Source organism: Aethalodelphis obliquidens, unplaced genomic scaffold, assembly GCF_003676395.1.
Source record: "Aethalodelphis obliquidens isolate GAN/ISIS:26980383/991018 unplaced genomic scaffold, ASM367639v1 scaffold15, whole genome shotgun sequence".
Taxonomy (NCBI): domain Eukaryota; kingdom Metazoa; phylum Chordata; class Mammalia; order Artiodactyla; family Delphinidae; genus Aethalodelphis; species Aethalodelphis obliquidens.
Window position 1 is genome coordinate 14,519,360 of NW_020837959.1, and position 22,911 is coordinate 14,542,270.

At 46.1% G+C, this 22,911-nt stretch overlaps 1 protein-coding gene across 1 annotated transcript in view; it reads left to right on the forward strand.

The window, feature by feature from the left end:
* Positions 1–543: 543 nt before the first annotated feature.
* Positions 544–22,911, forward strand: part of ABCC4 (ATP binding cassette subfamily C member 4 (PEL blood group)) — a 213,616-nt gene continuing 191,248 nt past the window's right edge. The window contains exon 1 of the mRNA XM_027115989.1: positions 544–1,025. Coding sequence (XP_026971790.1) covers positions 952–1,025 — 74 coding nt within the window. The 5' untranslated portion in view covers positions 544–951. The remainder of the gene's footprint in view (positions 1,026–22,911) is intronic.

Genomic DNA, 22,911 nt, shown 5'->3' on the forward strand with positions numbered 1-22,911 from the left:
AAACATATGTCACTGTTCTTCCACTAGGATCTGAGCACATGACGAAAGAAATCAGAAGGCAGTCTCTCTCTCCCCATATTCCCCTTTCCTCATCTAAGAGGGCAGCAAAAAGCTCACAGAGGTCCCTCACACAGTGCAGCAATGTGAGATGCTAAAAGCCTGTCCCCAGTGGCAACATGCAGTCATCTTCCAAAATCATTTGAGTTCTAACCCTGTGTTACTTTTCTCTAGCTCTTGCAGCTCTACGAACATAATCTGTGCTAAGCCCTGCTGTTGTCTGTGGTCAAATGCTCGGCCGCAGGTAGGAGACCTTCCCCCAGGACTTCAGTTTGGTCAGGATGAGGGCAGGGGGCCCAGAGGGCCGACTGCTAACGCCTTCTGCCCGCTTTCTCCCGGCGTTTGGAAAGCGGCTGCCGAGGGGGCGTTTCTGAGCAGCAGGGGCGGGCAGATATGGCGCCTCCCCTCTCCACCTTCTGGGTGGGTGCCTGGGCTAGAAGCAAGAACTACGGCAGAGTTTGCAGCCAGGTGTTAGCACGTGGCCGCCTAGGCGCGGAGCCCGGTGTTCCCTGCGCTCGGCCTACCCGCCTCTATCCAAAGGCGCCGGCGGCCTTGCCTCACACCTTCGCCACGCTCCCTACTGCGTCCGCGCGGCCAACCTTTTGTGCCGCCGCCCCCGCACGCGGCCTGTAGCTCTAGGCTCCCAGGGATCCGGCAGCAGCGCATTGCCGGCTTCCTCCAGGCGGCCCCGGGAGGCGGCGCGGCCTGGGAGGCGGGGACCCGGAGGGCCACAAGCGCTCGGCTCCCGGAAGCGAGTGGTTCTCTGGCTCCCCGAGCGCGGATCCGCGCGGCAGCCTCAGGTCCAGCATCCCAGCCGACGCTTCCAGGAGCAGCGGGAGCGGCGCCCACGCCGGAGCAGCGCCACCCCGGCCAGCGCCCGTCCTGGCCCGCAAGATGCTGCCGGTGTACCCGGAGGTGAAGCCCAACCCGCTGCAGGACGCGAACCTCTGTTCCCGCGTGTTGTTCTGGTGAGCGCCCCGCCTGAGCCGTGACACCCCTTCCCGCCGCGGGCCGGCGCCTGGCGCCTTTCAGGGGCAGAGGGCTGCGGCGAGCAAGCGCTTTCCGCCGGCGCCCAGGCCGCTGGGCTTCTTGCTGCTGGCGGGGCCGCCCCGCACTAGCCTCCTGGTACCCGCCTGCGCGCGGCGGCGGAGGAGAGGGCCGGCGATTGGGACCTGGCGGCGGCGGCACCGGGTGTCCCTGCCTTTCCGCTCGCCGCCGCACCGGCTTCCAGTTCCCGGGAGCGGCGGGAGCAGGAGACGGGGAGGCTGAGACCCTAGGCTGCCCGCTGGGAACCGGCCGCCAGCGGGAGGAGGGACTGCACCCTCCCCAGCCCCCGACTCCACCTCTGAACTGCACCCTTGTTTCTTTTTTTCGTAAGCAAGCAGCTTATGGACAGCTTCCTTTATGTGACTAGTGCCCTGGACCAGTCGCCGTCTTCCAATTATGTCCCCACCTTTCACCATATTCCGTATGTCTTATGTGACAGCAGCGTTCCAACTCCTCCGGGCTCCCTCTGTGTCTGTGACCCTGTCTGCCTCCCTCCCTCTCTCCGTGTGCGTCTCTCAGTGTCCTGGTACGTAGTTAAGGCAAATTTCTAGTGGATTAAAAAACACTCTTAATTTGTATTTAATGAACGGGGACACTATTCGAGAACACGTTTTGCTTTTGCCTGGGACTCACAGCCACGACTGGAGTGTGTATTTGACCAGCCCTTTCCCTATTGGGAATCTTTCCACTTCCACCTTTGAGGACCACTCTGGGAGTGGGGTCCCTGAAGTCTGTGGGGTCTTACCCAGGTCTCTAGCCTTCAGAGAAGTGTTGTGTGGTCTTGGTGCAGGTGGTCTGCCCAGGAGTCCCATGGTTTTGAAACCACTGAAGAGTCCTTGAGTTGAGAGGAAACACCAGTGAAAAATGGTTCACAGAGAAGCTCTTTAACTGAAGTTTTCCAACTAGTAGCTGGGACTACTAACTTCAACCTTTGGGCTTTAGTCACACTTGCTTGATTGTTAGATCTTTTGTTTCAGGACCCTAACCCATTCATCTTTCCCATATATTCTATTTCCTGTTTTTAATGGGACAGCCTAGGGGATCCCCCGGGGATGGGAGCTGCTATGCTTGTTTTGATGGTGGTGTTTTCAGTTTGTGTAGCTACGTCTCTTGGACATTTGGTGGCCTTTCAGGATCAAGAGGGTCCTAGAAGAAGAAACATGGGTGTGGTTACAGTAACTTCAGGCTGGGCAAGGAACTCTCCAAGCCCATTCTGTTGGTGGACTTTGAAAATGTACGCGAATGGAAATGGGAAGGTGAGGACTTCTCATTGATTTTGGTAGGCACCCATTTCCAGTTTTCCTGCTGGAGGGCAAGGACCTATTATCTCTTATTTTACAGCTGAAGGCACCGAAGCAGAGAGTTTGAATAAGTTGTCTACCATCACACAGCTAGTAAGTGGTGGAGAGGGGCCGTTAACCAGGCAGTCTGGCTTCTGAGCCTGTGTTCCCTGTGTATGTAACTGCAGTTCTGAGCTGCTTCTGTTTGTATACTCGTTGGTAAACGCACAGAGAAGGCGATTGCAAACACATCTTTGTTCTTGTCGGCAGGAGTTTCTCAAGGGAAGTTCTTAGCAGCTGTTGGAGGTCATGGTATGTGATATATCTCTATAACCAAGCTAAAGGGCGGCTGTTCTCAAAGTATGGTTCTCAGCTTCCTCATCACCTGGGCATTTGTTAGAAATGCAAATTCCCCTGCACTCATTCTAGGCCAGTTCTGTAAAATTAGAAACTCTTGGGATGGGGTTTAAACAAGCACTCCAGGTGATTCTTTTTTTTTTAAACATCTCTATTGGGGTATAATTGCTTTACAATGGTGTGTTAGTTTCTGCTTTATAACAAAGTGAATCAGTTATACATATACATATGTTCCCATATCTCTTCCCTCTTGCGTAAGCACTCCAGGTGATTCTGAGGGAAGGTTGATGCTGGCTACAGCTTTAAGTCACTTCTCCCACTGGCATTGTTACTTAAGTATTAACTTTTAAAAAGGGGTCCAGGACTTCCCTGGCGGTCCAGTGGTTAAGACCCCGCTTTTCCACTGCAAGGGGCACGGGTTTGATCCCTGGTCCAGGAGCTAAGATCTCGTATGCCACGCGGCCAAAATAAGAAAGAAGGGGGGCGGGGTCCAGACTTTGCGAAGTTAGTTGTTGACCATGATTGCCATCCTGTATTCAAAGTCTGAGGTACCTTAGTGATTTCCTTGTGTCCCCAACTTGGCTGTCACGGGAAAGCTGAAATGGGCCCAGCCAGGAAGTTCCGCCCAGAGAGAAGGCCCACCTTGTAGAGGAAAGTCAAGTTTTCATCTTCTCATTGGGTATGTGCTCCCTAAATTTCATCTGGGGTTTAGTGTTGCCACAGCACGGGCTGCGCACATAGGATCTAAGGAGTCATACACTATGGCTATTGATAATTTTTGTGGATTTTAGGAAAGAATATGTATTTTTCTATTTCTGTAAGAAATTTAAAACTATAGAGCAAGACGAAAGGAATAAGGGTGTGTTTCTGTTAGCCAAGCACACTTGCTGATATTTGGTCGTTTCTTAGTCTTTCCCCTAGAAATCTTTATGCACACCTCGTGCCCACATTCGTCTTTTCTATAAAAGGAAATCGTTTTGAATCCTGAACCCTTAATTTTCTATGGTTAACATTTACTTACGGCATTAAGTAAGCACGGTATTAAAACATGGTATTTAATTGCAGTTTATGCAGTCTTTCACTTTTGTCCAGCACAGTTATATTGCTAATTATGATGTGATGTGTATCCACGACCTTGTATTTTGGTGGATCTTTCCTTTTTCTATGTTCTCAGAAGTAAAATAACCAGTGAAAGGCTACATTGTTTTCCATCAGGTTTGGGCCAATTTGCCCTCTTAATAGCTGTTTGTGAGCTCATTTCATTGTCAGCTTTGAGTACGTGAATTACATTTTTCTAGGTCTAAAGTTAAAAATAATATCAAACTCGTTTTTTTTTGTTTGTTTGTTTTGTTTTTTTGGGCTGCGCCACGAGGCATGCGGGATCTTAGTTCCCGGACCAGTGATGGAACCCGGGCCCCCTGCATTGGAAGCGCGGAGTGTTAACCACTGGACTGCCAGGGAAGTCCCCCAGTATCAAACAGTTTTAATTTGAATTTATTTGATTTGCAGAAATGGAACCTTTTTTTGGTGTCTATTGACCATTTATTTGTACTTTTTTGAATTGTGTATTAATAGATTTTTTCCTATGAGGTATTTATATTTTTGAAATAACTTGTAATAGTGCTTATAATTTTCCAGATTTTCATTTCTCTTAATTTAGCTTAGAGGTTTTAAATTATATATCATTAAGTATATCAAGCTTTTCTTTTTGGTTTCTCCTGTTGCTTTTGTAATACCTTTTCTAAATCCCAGCATCATCTAAATCTCTGTAAGCATTTTACGTTACTTCTTGTTTCATTTCTAACAATAAAGCCAGCTAGAATTTCTCTTAGTGTTAGATATAAGATAGGCCCCATTTTTTCTGAAACAGCCCATCTTCCTATCATGGTTTATTGAATAATTCTTGCTCATCCCCATTATTGGAAATAAGTGGCATAAATTATGAACCGTGTCCAGTCTGCTGAGACTCTTCCTGGTCATGTTCCCACTGTCCTGCACAGCAGGCCTCTGGGGTGTGCTCTGTACTTCTCTCCCACCCTCGTCCCAGAGGCCTGCAGTTTGGGGGTTAGTGTGGGACCTGTCCCCAGAGATGAGGGTTGAGTAGGGTCTTTGGCCAGATGCACTTGGCCCATCAGGGAGTGGTTAAATTGTAGCTCCCCCGACGCTGACCACGTCTCAGCTGGTGAACTGTCACCTTGCAAAGGGAGTGCTGTGGTGGAAACTGCCCCTGGTGTCCAGACAGACTCTGGAGACTCTTTGTCAGAGAAGCTGATGACATGAGGGGGGATGTGAACTGGCTGAGCGCTGAGATGTTTAGGGAGGTTGGTCCTGTCAGGCCCTCAGTAAATACTGATCGTGAATGCACAGAAATGTATAATTCCAAACTAAGATTCTTTGCACCATTTTCTCCAAATGCTGTAGATGCAGGCTGCGTGAGCTTCCCAGGGCTCTTTCTCCGGCTTTGGTTTGTTCCCCTTTCTTAGGTGTCTAGTTTGATTAGTTCTGGCAATTTTATACAATAACTCCAGCACCGTGGAAGATGAAGAACACCCTAAAGGTGTATTAAAATTTACTGCTAAGTCCTTACAGTGAAATGCACAGTGTAACAAATTTAAGTTTCCTTCCTATAGTATATTCTTGATTTTGGGGGTCTCTATAGTCCTCATCTGCTCAGCCTGAGAGGTATCAACTAGTGTCCATTCAGATGTGTCACGTGAATAATTTGCCTTTCTGAGTCTTCCAGGGGTCCCCCAATGTGTTGACTCCCTTCCCTTTGTTGATCTGAAACAGACTGTCAGGCATTTCTCCAGCAAATATGGGTTTATTTGGGATCAGCAGAGAGTTGCAATTCAGGGTCTGCAGCCATGGCGAGCCATGTGTACGTCTCCAAAGGGCAGGGGAAGGAGAACTCTTATAGAGGGGAAAAGAGAGTTGCGAGGGCTGTTGTCGTAAGCAGAGTCCATGGCTTTTCTTTCTCCTTTTTTAAAAAAATAAATTTATTTCTTTTGGCTGTGTTGGGTCTTTGTTGCTGTGCGCGGGCTTTCTCTAGTTGCGGTGAGCGGGGGCTACTCTTCATTGTGGCATGCGGGCTTCTCATTGCGGTGGCTTCCCTTGTTGCGGAGCACGGGCTCTAGGCGCGTGGGCTTCAGTGGTTGCAGCACGTGGGCTCAGTAGTTGTGGCTCGTGGGCTCTAGAGCACAGGTTCAGTAGTTGTGGCACACGGGCTTAGTTGCTCCACGGCCTGTGGGATCTTCTTGGACCAGGGCTCGAACCTGTGTCCCCTGTGTTGGCAGGCGGATTCTTAACCACTGTGCCACCAGGAAGCCCCATGGCTTTTCACTGGCTGAGTCCTTGGCAGGAAAGAAGAGGAGTCTGTCTGCTTGCCTTTGGGCTCTGATATTTTTGCAGGCGTGAGAGCTCCCCCTCCTGGTCTCCCAACTATTTAATTGAGGTTTCTGTTTGTTAATTTTTTTACCCTTCTCTGTCTGTCTCCCAGGCTATGTCTGCTATGTGGGGTGTGGAACACCTTCATCCTAAATCTTGCCTGTAACTTTTTGATGGATCCAGGGAACCCTGTCCCTCTTACCATGAGGCTGTTTCCATGGGTTTCCTCTTTGTGTGAGATAAGCCCTTGTAAGAGTTTTCTGTGTTCTGTGTCCACCATGGATAAAATGAAGGTGAATACCTGTAATGCAGTGGGAAGGTCTGGACTTAGGTTTGGATGGACTCAGGTCTTATCTTCGGCCCTGCAGTTCTATGTAGCTACGTGCAAGGGAATCTCAGCCTCCCCTGGCTTACAATTGGGAGGCTGGAGATAATCCTAGTGCAACTGACCCAGTCCAGAGTTATGGCCTCAGCTTGTTGGGGCCAGGGGATGCCTGAAGACAGGAAGGTAGCTTTTAGGTCCGTTCAAAGATTATTCCTTTAAAGATCTCTTTATGTTAGGTAAATACCTAGGGATAACTGAAAATGGCAGGGGGTAAACTGAATACTTCCTTCAGATGTTAAGTCATGTTTTCCCATTTTCAGCAGTATTTTCTGATGTGCTGTTAAAAATGCAGATGCAGGGCTCTTTCCCTCCCTGCCTCAAGGTATTCAGATTCGGGTAGGTGTGGAAGGGACCTGCATTTTAAGTTTATTCACAGCACTTACATGCAATTAGTCCTCAGAGATGGAACCATTTAGATAACAATACACATAACCACTAACACCTATTGAATGCTTCCTCTGGGTTCAGAATCTTACTCATTGTTTTTACTTTGTTCAAAATTTTATTTATTTATTTTTGGCTGCGTTGGGTCTTGTCGCTGCCCGCTGGCTTTCTCTAGTTGCGGTGGTTGCGGCGAGGTTGCGGCCAGCGGGGGCTGCTCTTCCTTTCAGTGTGTGGGCTTCTCATTGTGGTGGCTTCTCTTATTGCAGAGCCCGGGCTCTAGGCACATGAACTTCAGTAGCTGTGGCGCAGGCTCAGTAGTTGTGGCGCACGGGCTTAGTTGCACCGTGGCACGTGGCATCTTCCCGGACCAGGGATCGAACCTGCGTCCCCTGCATTGGCAGGTGGATTCTTAACCACCGTGCCACTAGGGCAGTCCCTGTTTTTAGTGTCTCATTTAACCCTCAGACATTCCTATGAGTCAGTGTGGCAGGCATCCTGTGAATGAGGAAATCTAGGTCCAGAGAGGAGCCTCATAGCTGGGAGGTCTGAAGGCCCCAGCTGGGACTCCACCCACATCCTCAGCACACCCAGGAGGCTGGCAGTACTCACTGTCCTGTCTGCCTGGCTTTAGCTCCCACAGGTTGGGTGAATAATAAATGAATATGCTGACAGTTAAAACTTATGTTAGTGACTGAATATGCTCTTTACATAGGCATGCATCTGGAGCATGTTTTCCTACGTTCTGTTTGTTATGCTGCTGCCCGAATTGCTGAGTGGGTTGTTGGCATCCTTATTCCTCCAGTTCTGAAGGCATCAACCTGTCAGTTCCCCTCGACTTCTTCAACCTCATCTGCTGACATCAGATCCTGTTGATTCAACTTTAGACATGCCTTTGGAGTCATTCGTTCATTCAGCAACTGTTTCCTGAGTGTAGATGTGTGGAATTCACAGGAAAGGGGACCACAAAGATGCCACCCTCCTGGAACTTGTGTCCCTCCCCGCCCCTGTTCCGTCCTCACCTAACAGTCTTGGCTTCACGTCTTCCCAACGGGTCTTCCTGCTACCATCCTTTCCCCTAAAACAAATCCATGCCGTCCCCCTGCTTAAAAATCTCTCCTTCCTCCTGCTCTCAAGAGTAATTCTTTAGCATGGCCTTCAAGGATCCTTCAGAATCTCCTTTCTGAGCCTCATCTTTCATCATTTCTTACACAGCTGGACTTGTCTGATGAGTTGAGGCCCATCTTATAGCTGTCCTGCCTTTGCAGGGCCATCAGAGCCAGGCCTGGGGTCCTGCCTGGTGAAAGGCAGCTGCCGCTGAGTGAGCCGTTGCGTTACCGGGGCTGTGGGAATAGATGCGGGATAGCAGGCCGATGCCCATGTTGTTTTCCCAGCACCATTGCCAGAGGCTCATTTATACAACACTGAGTCCTCATCCAGGTCAGGTACAGTGGAGCAATGCCCCATCTGAAGCCAGATTGCCTGGGTATAGATCTGACCTCTGCAACTTCCCTGACCATCCTACGCACCTCACAGGGTGTGGAGAGCATTAAATGAACCAAACACTGGTGAAACACTTAGAACAGTGTCGGGCAGATAGCGAGCGGTAAATACATATTAAAAGGTAGCCGTGCCACCTTCTTGTTAGCAGGTGTAAGCTAACGTTTTCGTTTGGAAATTGACATGGTCTATTTCCCAGATGGGTGTGTGCTGCAGGAGGGGATGAAGAAGGTGTGCACTGATTGATGCAGGGTTTTGAGGAGCGGTTGGACGGAGAAGAAGGGGACTCATCCCAGGCAGGAGACGGGCACACGCAGGACACAGAATTCTGCAGAAGGTAGTATGTCCTGAGAATAGAAAGAAGTGTGTGGATGCCCCTCTCTCCTGTCTGGCGGTGTTTGTGGTTCTTCAAGGCCACACCCCTCCCCTATTTCATCCCTGCTGGCTTGCAGACTTCTCTGATCCTTTCTCCTCGTCCTGTACTCCTGACGGACGTCTGTAGCCCGTCTGTGGTTTCTGACGTCAGTCCTCATTCCATTTCCTGGTTTCATGGCCACTTCTGTGCTGATCTCTTCATGTGGCTAGTCCCCACCTGGTCTTTTCCCAAAACCAGCTCCTGTCTGCCCTCCTTGCAGTGTTATGAGATCAGGGTTGGAAGGGAGAGAGCTTCTAGTCCATACTGGATACAGGAATCTCTTCCAGACATTGTGCAATGGGGAAATTTACTGCTCTTGTGTCTTCATATTAAAATGACAGAGTGTGGTCTATTGAGCCAGTTTTCTTTCTTTCTTTCTGTGTCTCCTTTTATGTTTTTTGGTCAACACAGGAATTTGACTCCCCATCTTCATATGGGGGCCTTCTGGTATTCAGAGATGGGCTTTACGGACCCATTAAATCTTTAAAGAGAACTGTCTCCAGTTTCCATGCTGCCTTTTTTTAAAAAATTAATTAATTTATTTTTGGCTGCGATGGGTCTACGTTGCCGCGCGCAGGCTTTCTCTAGTTGTGGCGAGTGGGGTCTACTCTTCGTTGCGGTGCGCGGGCTTCTCATTGTGGTGGCTTGTTGCGGAGCACGGGCTCTAGGCGTGCGGGCTTCAGTAGTTGTGGCTCGTGGGCTCCAGAGCGTAGGCTCAGTAGTTTTGGCGCATGGACTTAGTTGATCCGCAGCATGTGGGATCTTCCCGGACCAGGGCTCGAACCCATGTCTCCTGCATTGGCAGGCGCATTCTTAACCACTGTGCCACCAGGGAAGCCCCCAAAATTTTTTTTTTTTTTTCCATGCTGCCTTGTTAAGTGGCAAGGTTTTCAGGCCCTCTTCCATCTGGTTGAACTGAATGCTCTTTAGTAAGGTTTCTTTTAAAAATAAATTTATTTATTTATTTATTTATCTATCTTTGGCTGCACTGGGTCTTCGTTGCTGCGCGCAGGCTTTCTCTGGTTGCGGCGAGCGGGGGGCTGCTCTTTGTTGTGGTGCGCGGGCTTCTCATTGTGGTGGCATCTCTTGTTGTGGGGCATGGGCTCTAGGTGTGCGGGCTTCACTAGTTGTGGCACGTGGGCTCAGTAGTTGTGACTCATGGGCTCCAGAGTGCAGGCTCAGTAGTTGTGGCAAACGGGCTTAGTTGCTCCACTGCATGTGGGATCTTCCCAGACCAGGGCTCGAACCCGTGCCCCCTGCATTGGCAGACGGATTCTTAACCACTGAGCAACCAGGGAAGCCCCTGAATGCTCTTTAGTATCAACATCTTTATTCTCATGTGGCATCTGGAACTGGACAGGTTTGAACTGATCAGAGGTAGTGTTTTAACTAATTACTTAGACAATTTAACAAATAATTTGCGTGCTTGATGTGTTCCAGGTTATGTTCTAGACCACGTGTTGGCAAACTGTGACCCACAGGTCAAATCCAGCCTACTGTCTGCTTTTGTAAATGAAGTTTTATTGAAACACAGCTATGCTCATTCATGAGCATGAATGTTGCAACAGATGCGAAGTTGCAACAGAGACTGTGACCTGCAAAGCCTAAAATGTTTATGATCTAGCTCTTTACAGAAAATGTTTGCTGCCCTGTCCTAGATGTTTGGGATGTAGTAGTGAGCAAAAGAGGTAACAGTCCCTGCCTTCATGTAATTTAAGCTCTAGCAAAGGTGAATAAGTAACCTATAGTATGTTAGATGGTTATGAGTGCTGAGAAGAGAGAATAAGAAGACGGGGAAAGGAATCGGGAGTGTGTGTGGGGAAGGGAGGTGACAGTTTTAGGGGGGCCAGGGGGAACTTCACAGAGAAGAAAACACTCCAGAGAGATGACCTGGAGGAGGTGATGGAGTGAGCTGTGCACATTCAGGGGGAAGGACAAGTGTAAGACAAGAGATGATGGGGACTCTGTTGGCCATTGGAGGACTTGGGCTTCACTCTGAGTGGATGGAGTCTACTGAACAGTTTTGAGAAGAGGTGTGACATGATTTGCTCAGGATTTAGTACGATCACTTCTGGCAGCTGTACTGGAAGTCGACTAAAGAAAGTTATGGGCAGAAATGGGGACACTGGCAGGAGATTTCACAGTAGTTCAGGCCAGAGATGATAGTGGCTTTGACCAGGATGGAAGGAGTGGCAGTGGTGAGTAGCTGGGTTCAGGGAAGAGCTTATTTAAAGGTAGGGCTGTGGGAGAGGGGGTTGGCTTTGATGGTGGAACTTGAGAGGAAGTGACTTTCAAGGTTATCTCTGGATTTGGCCTGAGCACCTGCAAGGATGGAGTCACCATTAAATGAAATGCGGAAGCCTGCAAGAGGAATGGGTTGGAGAAGACCAGGAGTTTGGTCTTGACCGAGTTAAGTTTGAGATGCCTGGTACACGTGGGAGAGGTTGAGCAGGTCATGAGTCAAGGGCTCAGAGAAGTCTGAGCTGGAGATAAGATTTGGGCGTCATCAGCAACGCATACAGTTGAGATGTATTGGACCCATGGTCAACTGACTTCACAGTGCATCCCCATACAAACTTCTATTTTATCTGGTTTTAAGTTCATTTATTTTGTTGATATCAGAGTTCAGCGTCTCATTGTTGCCTGTAGAAAGTGCTTTGAAAACTCTTGTTGTCTTTACTTGAGAAAGGACAGATCCTGGGACTGTCCTCCAGGTTATGGCCAATCTGCTAATGAACACCGTGGGCAGTGGGTGAACTTGACACAGGTATCAGGAGAGGTCGGGAGTTCAGAGGTCTCTTATCTACGGGGTAGTTGTTCTGAAACCCTACAAAGAGAAGACTTGAGGCTAGTTTGACATGATTTCCTCTTAATGATTGCAGGCTGGCTCTTGGTGCTGCCTTTCCTGAATATACTTGGAAATTACCTTCTTCAAACAATTGTTGGCATGTATTATCTGTTAAACTTGCTAGCTCTTAATTTTATCTTAAGTTCCTGCTATTGAGTGTACCGCAGTTTCTCAGCCCTCAGTATGATTGAATCACCTGGGCAGCCCTAAAATTTGAATGCCTGGTCCCTCCCGTTAGGCCAATTTGAATCATCATCTCAGGGCATGGAACCCAGGTATCAATATTTTTAAAAGGTTCCCTACAAGTTTCTGATGGACAGTGAAGACCAAGAACCCCTGATTAAAAACAGTTTCCAAAGGTCAGACATTCTTCTGTGCAAATTTTCGTTTCTGTGGCTGGGGGTTCTGGTCTGCCCTCACCTGCACCCCCTTTTCTAAGTTCCTCTCAAAGCGGGAGAACAACTGGCTTGTTCATCCCCGTGGGGACTCAGCAGGGTGTTGTGGAGGAAGAGAGCTTCCTCTGTGTGGGGATCTTAGATAGACTTGGTCCTTGGGTCCTTGTAGTAAACGCTTGTTGAACCTGGTTTTGTCCTCATCTCACCAAAGCAGGACATTGAGGAGCTCAGAGTTGAGTCAGGATGACAAATTCCAGAGAGTGAGCTGTGGCATCTGTGTCGCTGTGTTTATTTCCTCACCCTGGGCAGACAGGAATGCCTGGGTTGATTGAGCCTACAAGGGTAATTGAGTGGAAATCTCACACTTGTCAGCAAAAAGCTCGTGAGCGTAAAATTGCTACCCAATAAATTGCTTTTATTTGCAGACCCTTATTGGTGTGTTTTGATGGTCAGGATGTGACTCAGATTAGATGATAAACCCAGCTGGCTACTTCTTTTAACTTCTATTGAAGGGATTCTTCAACTAGGCAGTGTGCACTCTTTTCTCTCTCTGTAAATATAGAAAGGTGTCTGTCCTGTTTTTTTTGGCTGCATTGGGTCTTCATTGCTGCGCGCAGGCTTTCTCTAGCTGCCGCGAGCGGGGGCTGCTCTTTGTTGTGGTGCCCGGGCTTCTCACTGTTGTGGATTCTCTTGTTGCGGAGCATGGGCTCTCGGCGCGTGGGCTTCAGTAGTTGTGGCACGTAGGTTCAGTAGTTGTGGCACGTGAGTTCAGTAGTTGTGGCACATGGGCTCAGTAGTTGTGGCTTGCGGGCTCTAGAGCACAGGCTCAGTAGTTGTGGCGCATGGGCTTAGTTGCTCCACGGCATGTGGGATCTTCCCCGGGCCTGGGTTCGAACCCGTGTCCCCTGCATTGGCAGGCAGATTCTTAACCACTGCATCACCAGAGAAGTCCTATCATGTCTTTTTATTGCTTTAAATGATCAAGTGTTATTTAAGTCTTTATTCATTTGTGACTTAAAAAAGAAAAAAACTATATTGTTAGCTCTTCAAGGGCAGAAACTAGTGTCTTTGGCATCTCTCAGTGCCTAGCTGAGCATCTTGCCCTTAATAGGTTTATTCAGTGATTGTAAATTACTTTAGTCTTAATCTGAGTTTTTCTAACTTGGAGTTGCTGACACCTCCGTCTTAGATGGGAGCAAGCTGAGTATAAGGAGAGGGCATCAGACTGGAGCCAGGGGTCCTAGTCTGGGATCTTACTAGCTGTGTGACCTTAGCAAAACACTTAACCACTCTGGGCTTTGGTACCCTCTTCTAGAAGCTGGCAGAATTAAACCTACTCACAATGTGTTCTAAAAATTAGATTTTAGATTTAGTACAATGAACGAATATAGTTCCATATACTTATTTTTCTCCCCCACTTCCAATCAGGCAGGGCAAGGCAGCAGGGAAGTAATGTGGGAAGTAGTGCAGTGTATAATATCCATCTCTGATGAGTGGAGAAGTGACCCGTTAGTAACTGTCCCACAGAAATTAAGATATATGAAAAAAAGCAACAAAGGGGAATGTAATTTATACTCAGAACTGGGCTGCTGTCTGTGGAAGCACTTTGAAAATTATAAGGTGGTGTTGCTACATCTGCCAGGAGTCTTCTGGAAAGCAGTTTCTCAGCAGAGCAGTGCGGCCAGGACTGCCCAAGTCAACTTCTGGCAGCTTCCCTCTTTCATTAACAGCGCCAGTGCCTTGATCTTGGACTTCTAGCTGGCAAAGCTGTGAGAGAATAAATTTCTCTTGTCTAAGTCACCCTGTGTGTGGTACTTTGGTAGCCTGAGCACATGAGCAACTCCCATTTCCCATGGAGGGCTTGGTTGGAATTAGTGCCACTGGTCATTGATCAGAGCTGCTTTGTATTGTGGTAGTTTGTCCCGTTAGACTGGACTCACCAAGGATTCTGACCTCACAAGCCTTACCCTCTATTCCATCTGCTTATTATAGACCTGCCCTCACATATTTTTTTGAGTTGAATTCAGGTATAATTCCTAAGCCTTCAAACATACATGTAGCTAATCTTCATAAACCCTTTGAGTGCTGTACTTGGGAGGGGAGAGTGCATTCTGCCCCTGGACAGGCAGGCTGGGCATTGCAAGTATAATTTATTGCTCTAGAAATTAGATTACTCATTGTTGCTGTTAGTTCCCCCAGCACGAGGTGGGGACATCTTTGGCATAAGGCTATCCAGTGTAAGCTCTTCTGTTCTTTTGGGCTATGAGGTAACTCAGACTCATGCTCTAAACTTTCTCTTTTTCATCTACATGAAAGTTTCCCCAATAATTTTGCTTTGGGGAAAACCCCATACAAGACCGTAGTGTATCTGATATTAATAGTCGAAAAAAGATGACTCTATTGTTCTCAGGCAAACTCAAAATCCTTTCTTCTCCCCCCTTAGAATATGATGTAGTCCTAGTTTTTCCTTCAACAAATATTTTAAAGAGTAGTCCCTTTGAGCAAGCCAAATTAGGATTCCTCTTCTCCCTCCCTCCTCCCTCCCTTCCTCTCTTGAGTGGATTTTGGTCATCTCTGCTAGGAGCCACTCAGAAAGTAAATTGAAGTCTTTTGAAGGGAAATTCCAGCCCCTTCATGGGGAGGGATTCCTATAAGGGGGAGACACATTTTCTAAGAAACCCTTTCCAGGAAGGATGAGGTGCAGCAGGAAGGAATCCCACAGAGCAGCCAACTCAAACACAGAAAGGGAATTAGCTGCCTTTGATTTCTGGGAACTGGCCGTTTTATTTAGGGCAGAGCAAAGTGAGTAACGAGCAGCTACCGCTGAATCCGAGTTGTGCAAAAGGTGGTCTATGCGGTGGGGGAGGGCTGTGTTGGAGAGATTGAACTCAGCCTGCAAACTGCAGGTGAACTCGAGGCCGGCTGAGCCAGCCGACCCTCTGGGAAAGTCTGATGACTCTGAGAAGCTGGTGACAGGCGAACAGGGGAGGCCCAGGCAGGTTGAAGAAAACGCTGCGCAGGGTCACGCAGACAGAGCCGCTGTGGTTTAAGCCACTGTGCGGTTTCCTCCGTCTCACATGTTTAGGCTAAGTTCCTGGCAAGGATTTCAAGGCCCTAAGAGGTGCACATGAGCACCGCTGCAGCGCCCCGTGTGCGTAAGGACCCGCGGCGCCGAGCGTGGTGGAGACCGTGGACCTGAGTGAGGCCGCTGAGTCCTGCCTTCCGGGGGGCAGGAAGCACGCAGTGCCGCCGCTGGCCTGAGGTCTTACTCCACGCTTCCGGACGCTTCTGTGCTCCCTCCCTCGGGCCTCTTTCTGCCTCCTGGTCCTGCCTTCTCCGGTGTTCTCTGCTTTATTTTTCTCTCTGCTCCCCTCCCCTCCGTCCTCAGAAAGTTGGCCCCGTCTACTGAGCTCCACGGAAATCCATGTGCAGTGACGCTGGGTGATCTTTGAAGGTGGGGACTGCGAGTTACCAGGAGACCTCGCCCCGCCCGCCTCCATCCCCCTCTCAGCTGCCCTCGCTCTCCGAAGCAAGAGGCAGTGTCTCCTCGCATCCTCTGCACAGGCACTCTGAGCGCTCCAGGACCCGCGGGGGCTTTGCGGAATACTTTCCAACCTTAAGCAAATTCCGGTAATGCCAGGTGCAATGCTACCGCAACCGTGGTTAACGTTTGTAAAAGCCCGGCCAAGGGTAGCCGCGTTCTTTGCCTCCAGATGAGGAAACCGAGGCGCGGAGAGGTTAAACAATTTTGTGCCCAAAGCAACACAACTTTGTAAAGGGGGAGGGGTTGGTATTGTCTCAGTTTCAGATGTTGCAAGTCCGGTGCTGGAGGTCCTTGGAAGGCAGAGGAGGAAGACTTACACTGAGCTTCGGGAGCTGCTGTGATCTCAGACTAGAACCAGGTGGTGCTTGGAAAACTACATTTTATCTCAGTTTGTGCAGAAATTCCCTTTTTTTAAATCCCTTAAGAAGTGCACCTCCAAAAGCATATCGCACTACAAATGATGGCTTCGTGGCTAGGTTTAGCAGTCTGGTGTTTATGTCCGAGTCCCATCTTTATTTCTGAAGTATCACCTGATTCCCGATGGACTTCAGCATTTGGCTTGATTGTAGACAAAACGGTTTGTGTTCTTCATATCCTGCTGTTCTGACAGGCCACGATCCTAGTGTTGTTGCGCTTGCATTTTTTATTTTGTTTTTAATTTTGTTTATTTATTTTATTTTTTTGGCCGGGCGACACAGCTTCTGGGATATTAGTTCCCTGACCAGGGATTGAACCCAGGCCCTCGGCAGTAAGAGTGCAGAGTCTTAACCACTGGACCGCCAGGGAATTCCTGCATCTTTTTATTTTGGAAGGGAATGATTTGGTCTAGAAGCCTCCCTCCTGCTCTTCCACCCAAAAAAGGGGAAATAAACATACCTTGATTTGATACGAAATCAGATTAATAGTAAAATTTTTGATTGCCTGGGGTTGTAGAGCTGTTCTAAGTTTTTTTTTTTTTTTTTTTTTTTTTGCGGTACGCGGGCCTGTCACTGTTGCGGCCTCTCCCGTTGCGGAGCACAGGCTTCGGACGCGCAGGCTCAGCGGCTATGGCTTATGGGCCTAGCTGCTCCGCGGCATGTGAGATCCTCCCGGACTGGGGCGCGAACCCCTGTCCCCTGCATCGGCAGGCGGGCTCTCAACCACTGCGCCACCAGGGAAGCCCTGTTCTAAGTATTTTTTTTGAATTTTATTTATTTATTTTATACAGCAGATTCTTATTAGTTACCTAATTTATACATAATAGTGTATATATGTCAATCCCAACCTCCCAATTTATCCTACCACCCCCGCTGCCCCACCCCACTTTCCCTTCTTGGTGTCCATACGTTTGTTTTCTACATCTGTGTCTCTAGTTCTGCCTTGCAAACCAGTTCATCTGTACCATTTTTCTAGATGCCACATATATGCGTTAATATACAATATTTGTTTTTCTCTTTCTGACTTAGTTCACTCTGTGTGACAGACTCTAGATCCATCCACGTCTCTACAAGTGACCCAATTTCGTTCATTTTTTATGACAGAGTACTATTCCATTGTATATATGTACCACAAATTCTTTATCTGTTCGTCTGTCGGTGGGCATTTAGGCTGCTTGCGTGACCTGGCTATTGTAAACAGTGCTTCAGTGAACATTGGGGTGCATGTGTCTTCTTGAATTGTGGTTTTCTCTGGGTATATGCCCAGTAGTGGGATTGCTGGGTCATATGGTAATTCTATTTTTAGTTTTTTAAGGAACCTCCATACTGTTCTCCATAGTGGCTGTATCAGTTTACATTCCCAAAAACAGTGCAGGAGGGTTCCCTTTTCTCCACACCCTCTCCAGCATTTGCTGTTTGTAGGTTTCCTGATGATGGCCATTCTGACTGGTGTGAGGTGATACCTCATTCTAGCTTTAGTTTGCATCTCTCTAATAATTAGAGATGTTGAGCAGCTTTTCATGTGCCTCTTGGCCATCTGTATGGCTTCTTTGGAGAAATGTCTATTTAGGTCTTCTACCCATTTTTGGATTGGGTTGTTTGTTTTTTTAATGTTGAGCTGCATGACCTGTTTATATATTTTGGAGATTAATCCTTTGTCCGTTGATTAGTTTGCAAATATTTTCTCCCATTCTGAGGGTTGTCTTTTCATCTTGTTTAGGGTTTCCTTTGCTGTGCAGAAGTCTTTAAGTTTCATTAGGTCCTGTTTGTTTTTGTTTTATTTCCATTACTCTGCGAGGTGGGTCAAAAAAGATCTTGCTGTGATTTATGTCAAAGGACGTTCTTCCTATGTTTCCCTCTAAGACTTTTTAAAGTGTCCAGTCTTACATTTAGGTCTTTAATCCATTTTGAGTTTATTTTTGTGTATGGTGTTAGGGAGTGTTCGAATTTCATTCTTTTGCATGTAGCTGTCCAGTTTTCCCAGCACCACTTATTGAAGAGACTGTGTTTTCTCCATTGTATATTCTTGCCTCCTTTGTCATAGATTAGTTGACCATAGGTGCGTGGGTTTATCTCTGAACTTTCTATCTTGTTCCATTGATCTATGTTTCTGTTTTTCTGCTAGTACCATATTGTCTTGATTACTGTATCTTGGTAGTATAGACTGAAGTCAGGGAGTCTGATTCCTCCAGCTCCGTTTTTTTCCCTGAAGACTGCTTTGGCTATTCTCAGGGTCTTTTGTGTCTCCATACAAATTTTAAGATTTTTTGTTCTAGTTCTGTAAAGAATGCCATTGGTAGTTTGATAGAGATTGCATTGAATCTGTAGATTGCTTTCGGTAGTGTAGTCATTTTCACAATGTTGATTCTTCCAATCCAAGAGCATGGTATATCTCTTCATCTGTTGGTATCATCTTTAATTTCTTTCATCAGTGTCTTATAGTTTTCTGCATACAGGTCTTTTGTCTCTTTAGGTAGGTGTATTCCTAGCTATTTTATTCTTTTTGTTGCAGTGGTAAATGGGAGTGTTTCCTTAATTTCTCTTTCAGATTTTTCATCATTAGTGTATAGGAATGCAAGAGATTTCTGTGCATTAATTTTGTATCCTGCAACTTTACCAAATTCATTGATTAACTCTGGTAGTTTTCTGGTGGCATCTTTAGGATTCTCTATGTATAGTACCATGTCATCTGAAAACAGTGACAGTTTTACTTCTTTTCCAAGTTGTATTCCTTTTACTTCTTTTGATTGTTGTGGCTAGGACTTTCAGAACTGTTGAATAATAGTGGTGAGAATGGACATCCTTGTCTTCTTTCTGATCTTAGAGGAAATGCTTTCAGCTTTCCACCATTGAGAATGATGTTGGTTGTGTGTTTGTCATATATGGCCTTTATTATGTTGAAGTAGGCTCCCTCTATGCCCACTTTCTGGAGAGTTTTATCATAAATGCGTGTTGAAGTTTGTCGAAAGCTTTTTCTGAATCTATTGAGATGATCATATGGTTTTTCTTCTTCATTTTAATATGGTGTATCACATTGATTGATTTGTGTGTATTGAAGAATCCTTGCATCCCTGGGATAAATCTCACTTGATCATGGTGTATGATTCTTTTAATGTGCTGTTGGATTCTGTTTGCTAGTATTTGGTTTACGATTTTTGCATCTATGTTCATCAGTGATATTGGCCTGTAGTTTTCTGTTTTTGTGACATCTTTGTCTGGTTTTGGTATCAGGGTGATGGTGGCCTCATAGAATGAGTTTGGGAGTGTTCCTTCTTCTGCAATTTTTTGGAAGAGTTGGAGAAGGATGGGTGTTAACTCTTCTCTAAATGTTTGATAGAATTCACTTGTGAAGCCATCTGGTCCTGGACTTTTGTTTGTTGGAAGATGTTTAATCACAGTTTCAATTTCATTACTTTTGATTGGTCTGTTCATATTTTCTATCTTTCTGGTTCAGTCTTGGAAGGTTATACCTTTCTAAGAATTTGCCCATTTCTTCCAGGTTGTCCATTTTATTGGCATAGAGTTGCTTGTGGTAGTCTCTTAGGATGCTTTGTATTTCTGCGGTGTCTATTGTAACTTCTCCTTTTTCATTTCTAATTTTATTGATTTGAGTCCTCTCCTTTTTCTTTGAGTCTGGCGAAAGGTTTATCAATTTGACTCTTCTCAAAGAGTCAGCTTTTAGTTTTATTGATCTTTACAATCATTTCCTTCATTTCTTTTTCATTTATTTCTGCTCTGATCTTTATGATTCTTTCCTTCTGCTAACTTTGGGTTTTGTTAGTTCTTCTTTCTTTAGTTCCTTTAGGTGTAAGTTTAGATTGTTTATTTGAGATTTTTCTTGTTTCTTGAGGTAGGCTTGTATCGATATAAACTTCCCTCTTAGAACTGCTTTTGCTGCATACCATAGGTTTTGGATCGTCGTGTTTTCATTGTCATTTGTCTCTAAGTATTTTTTGATTTCCTCTTTGATTTCTTCAGTGATCTCTTGGTTATTTAGTGACGTATTGTTTAGCCTCCATGTGTTTTTTACTTTTTTTCCTTGTAATTTTTTTCTAATCTTGAGGCGTTGTGGTTGGAAAAGATGCTTGATATGATTTCAATTTTCTTAAATTTACTGAGGCTTGATTTGTGACCCAAGATGTGATCTATCCTGGAGAATGTTCCATGTGCACTTGAGATGAAAGTGTAACCTGCTGTGTTTGGATGGAATGTCCTATAAATATCAATTAAATCTATCTGGTCTATTGTGTCATTTAAAGCTTCTGTTTCCTTATTTATTTTCATTTTGGATGATCTGTCCATTGGTGTAAGTGAAGTGTTAAAGTCCCCCACTATTATTGTATTACTGTCGATTTCCTCTTTTATAACTGTTAGCAGTTGCCTTATGTATTGAGGTGCTCGTATGTTGGGTGCATATATATTTATAATTGTTATATCTTCTTCTAGAATTGATTCCTTGATCATTATGTAGTGTCCTTCCTTGTTTCTTGTAACATTCTTTAGTTTAGAGTATATTTTATCTGAAATGAGTATTGCTATATCAGCTTTCTTTGGTTTTCCATTTGCATGGAATATCTTTTTCCATCCCCTCACTTTCAGTCTGTAAGTGTCCCTAGATCTGAAGTGGGTCTCTTGTAGAGAGCATATATATGGGTCTTGTTTTTGTATCCATTCAGTGAGCCTGTGCCTTTTGGTTGGAGCATTTAATCCATTCACATGTAAGGTAATTATTGATATTTTTGTTCATATTACCATTTTCTTAATTGTTTTGGGGTTGTTTTTGCAAGTCCTTTTCTTCTCTTGTGTTTCCCACTTAGAGAAGTTCCTTTAGCATTTGTTGTAAAGCTGGTTTGGTGGTACTGAATTCTGTTAGCTTTTGCTTGTCTGTAAAGCTTTTGATTTCTCTGTTGAATCTGAATGAGATCCTTGTCAGCTAGAGTAATCTTGGTTGTAGGTTCTTCCCTTTCATCACTTCAGCTATATCGTGCCACTCCCTTCTGGCTTGTAGAGTTTCTGCTGAGAAATCAGCTGTTAACTTTAAGGGAGTTTCCTTGTATGTTATTTGTCATTTTTCCCTTGCTGCTTTTAATAATTTTTCTTTGTCTTTAATTTTTGTCAATTTGATTACTGTGTGTCTCAGCGTGTTTCTCCTTGGGTTTATCCTGCCTGGGAGTGTCTGTGCTTCCTGGACTTGGGTGGCTATTTCCTTTCCCATGTTAGGGAAGTTTTCCACTATAATATCTTCAAATATTTTCTTGGATCCTTTCTGTTTTCTCCTTCTGGGACCTCTATAATGCGAATGTTGTTGCTTTTAATGTTGTCCCAGAGGTCTCTTAGGCTGCATTCATTTCTTTTCATTCTTTCTTCTTTATTCTGTTCTGTGGCAGTGAATTACACCATTCTCTCTTCCAGGTCACTTATCTGTTCTCCTGCCTCAGTTATCCTGCTACTGATTCCTTCTAGTATATTTTTCATTTCAGTTTTTGTATTGTTCATCTCTGTTTGTTTGTTCTTTAAGTCTTCTAGGTCTTTGTTAAACATTTCTTGCATCTTCTCGATCTTTGCCTCCATTCTTTTTCTGAGGTCCTGGATCATCTTCACTATCATTATTCTGAATTCTTTCTCTGGAAGGTTGCCTATCTCCACTTCGTTTAGTTGTTTTTCTGGAGTTTTATCTTGTTCCTTCATCTGGAACATAGTCCTCTGCCTTTCCATTTTGTCTATATTTCTGTGAATGTGGTTTTCATTCCACAGGCTGCAGGGTTGTAGTTCTTCTAGCGTCTGCTGTCTGCCCTGGTGGATGAGGCTATCTAAGAGTCTTGTGCAAGCTTCCTGATGGGAGGGACTGGTGGTGGGTAGAGCTGGGTGCTGGTCTGGTGGGCAGAGCTCAGGAAAACTTTAATCTGCTTGTCTGCTGATGGGTAGGGCTGGGTTCCCTCCCTATTGGTTGTTTGGCTTGAGGTGACCCAGCACTGGAGCCTACAGGCCCTTTTGTGGGGCTAATGGCGGACTCCAGCAGGGCTCACAGCTAGGAGTACTTCCCAGAACTTCTGCTGCCAGTGTCCTTGTCCACATGATGAGCCACAGCTGCCCCCTGCCTCTGCAGGAGACCCTCCAGCACGAGCACGTAGGTCTGGTCTCGTCTCCTGTGGGGTCACTGCTCCTTCCCCTTTGTCCTGATGCACACACGACTTTGTGTGTGCCCTCCAAGAGTGGAGTCTCTTTCCCCCAGACCTGTCGAAGTCCTGCAATCAAATCCCGCTAGCCTTCAAAGTCTGATTCTCTAGGAATTCCTCCTCCCGTTGCCGGAGCCCCAGGTTGGAAATCCTGACCTAGGGCTCAGAACCTTCACTCCAGTGGGTGTACTTCTGTGTTATAATGGTTCCTCAGTTTGTGATTTGATTTTATTGTGATTGCGCCCCTTCTGCCGTCTCATTGTAGCTTCTCCTTTGTCTTTGGATGTGGGGTATCTTTTTTGGTGAGTTCCAGTGCCTTCCTGTCGATGATTGTCCAGCAGTTAGTTGTGATTCCAGTGCTCTTGCAAGAGGGAGTGAGCACACATCCTTCTACTCTGCCATCTTGAACCAATCTGCCTCTAAGTCTGTTTTTTAAAAAAATTTTTCTTTTCGCCTGTATCGGGTGGCTCAACTCTTGGTTTTCCCAGGACGGTCCTGGTATACATCACTTATCGCATTGTAATTATTAACAGCACCCCGTTTCACTCCTAGGAGTATCTTAGGTTGGATGATAATATGATCACTCTAACGGAGCTAAGGTCATCTTCCTTAAAATGTGCCCCTCCCCCCTGCCGTGGAGTATGGGCAGGAACTGTGGACAGAGTAATGCTAATAAACTTTTTAGTATTTGCTAGACTTCTACCAAGAGTAATGATTAGTGAAAAC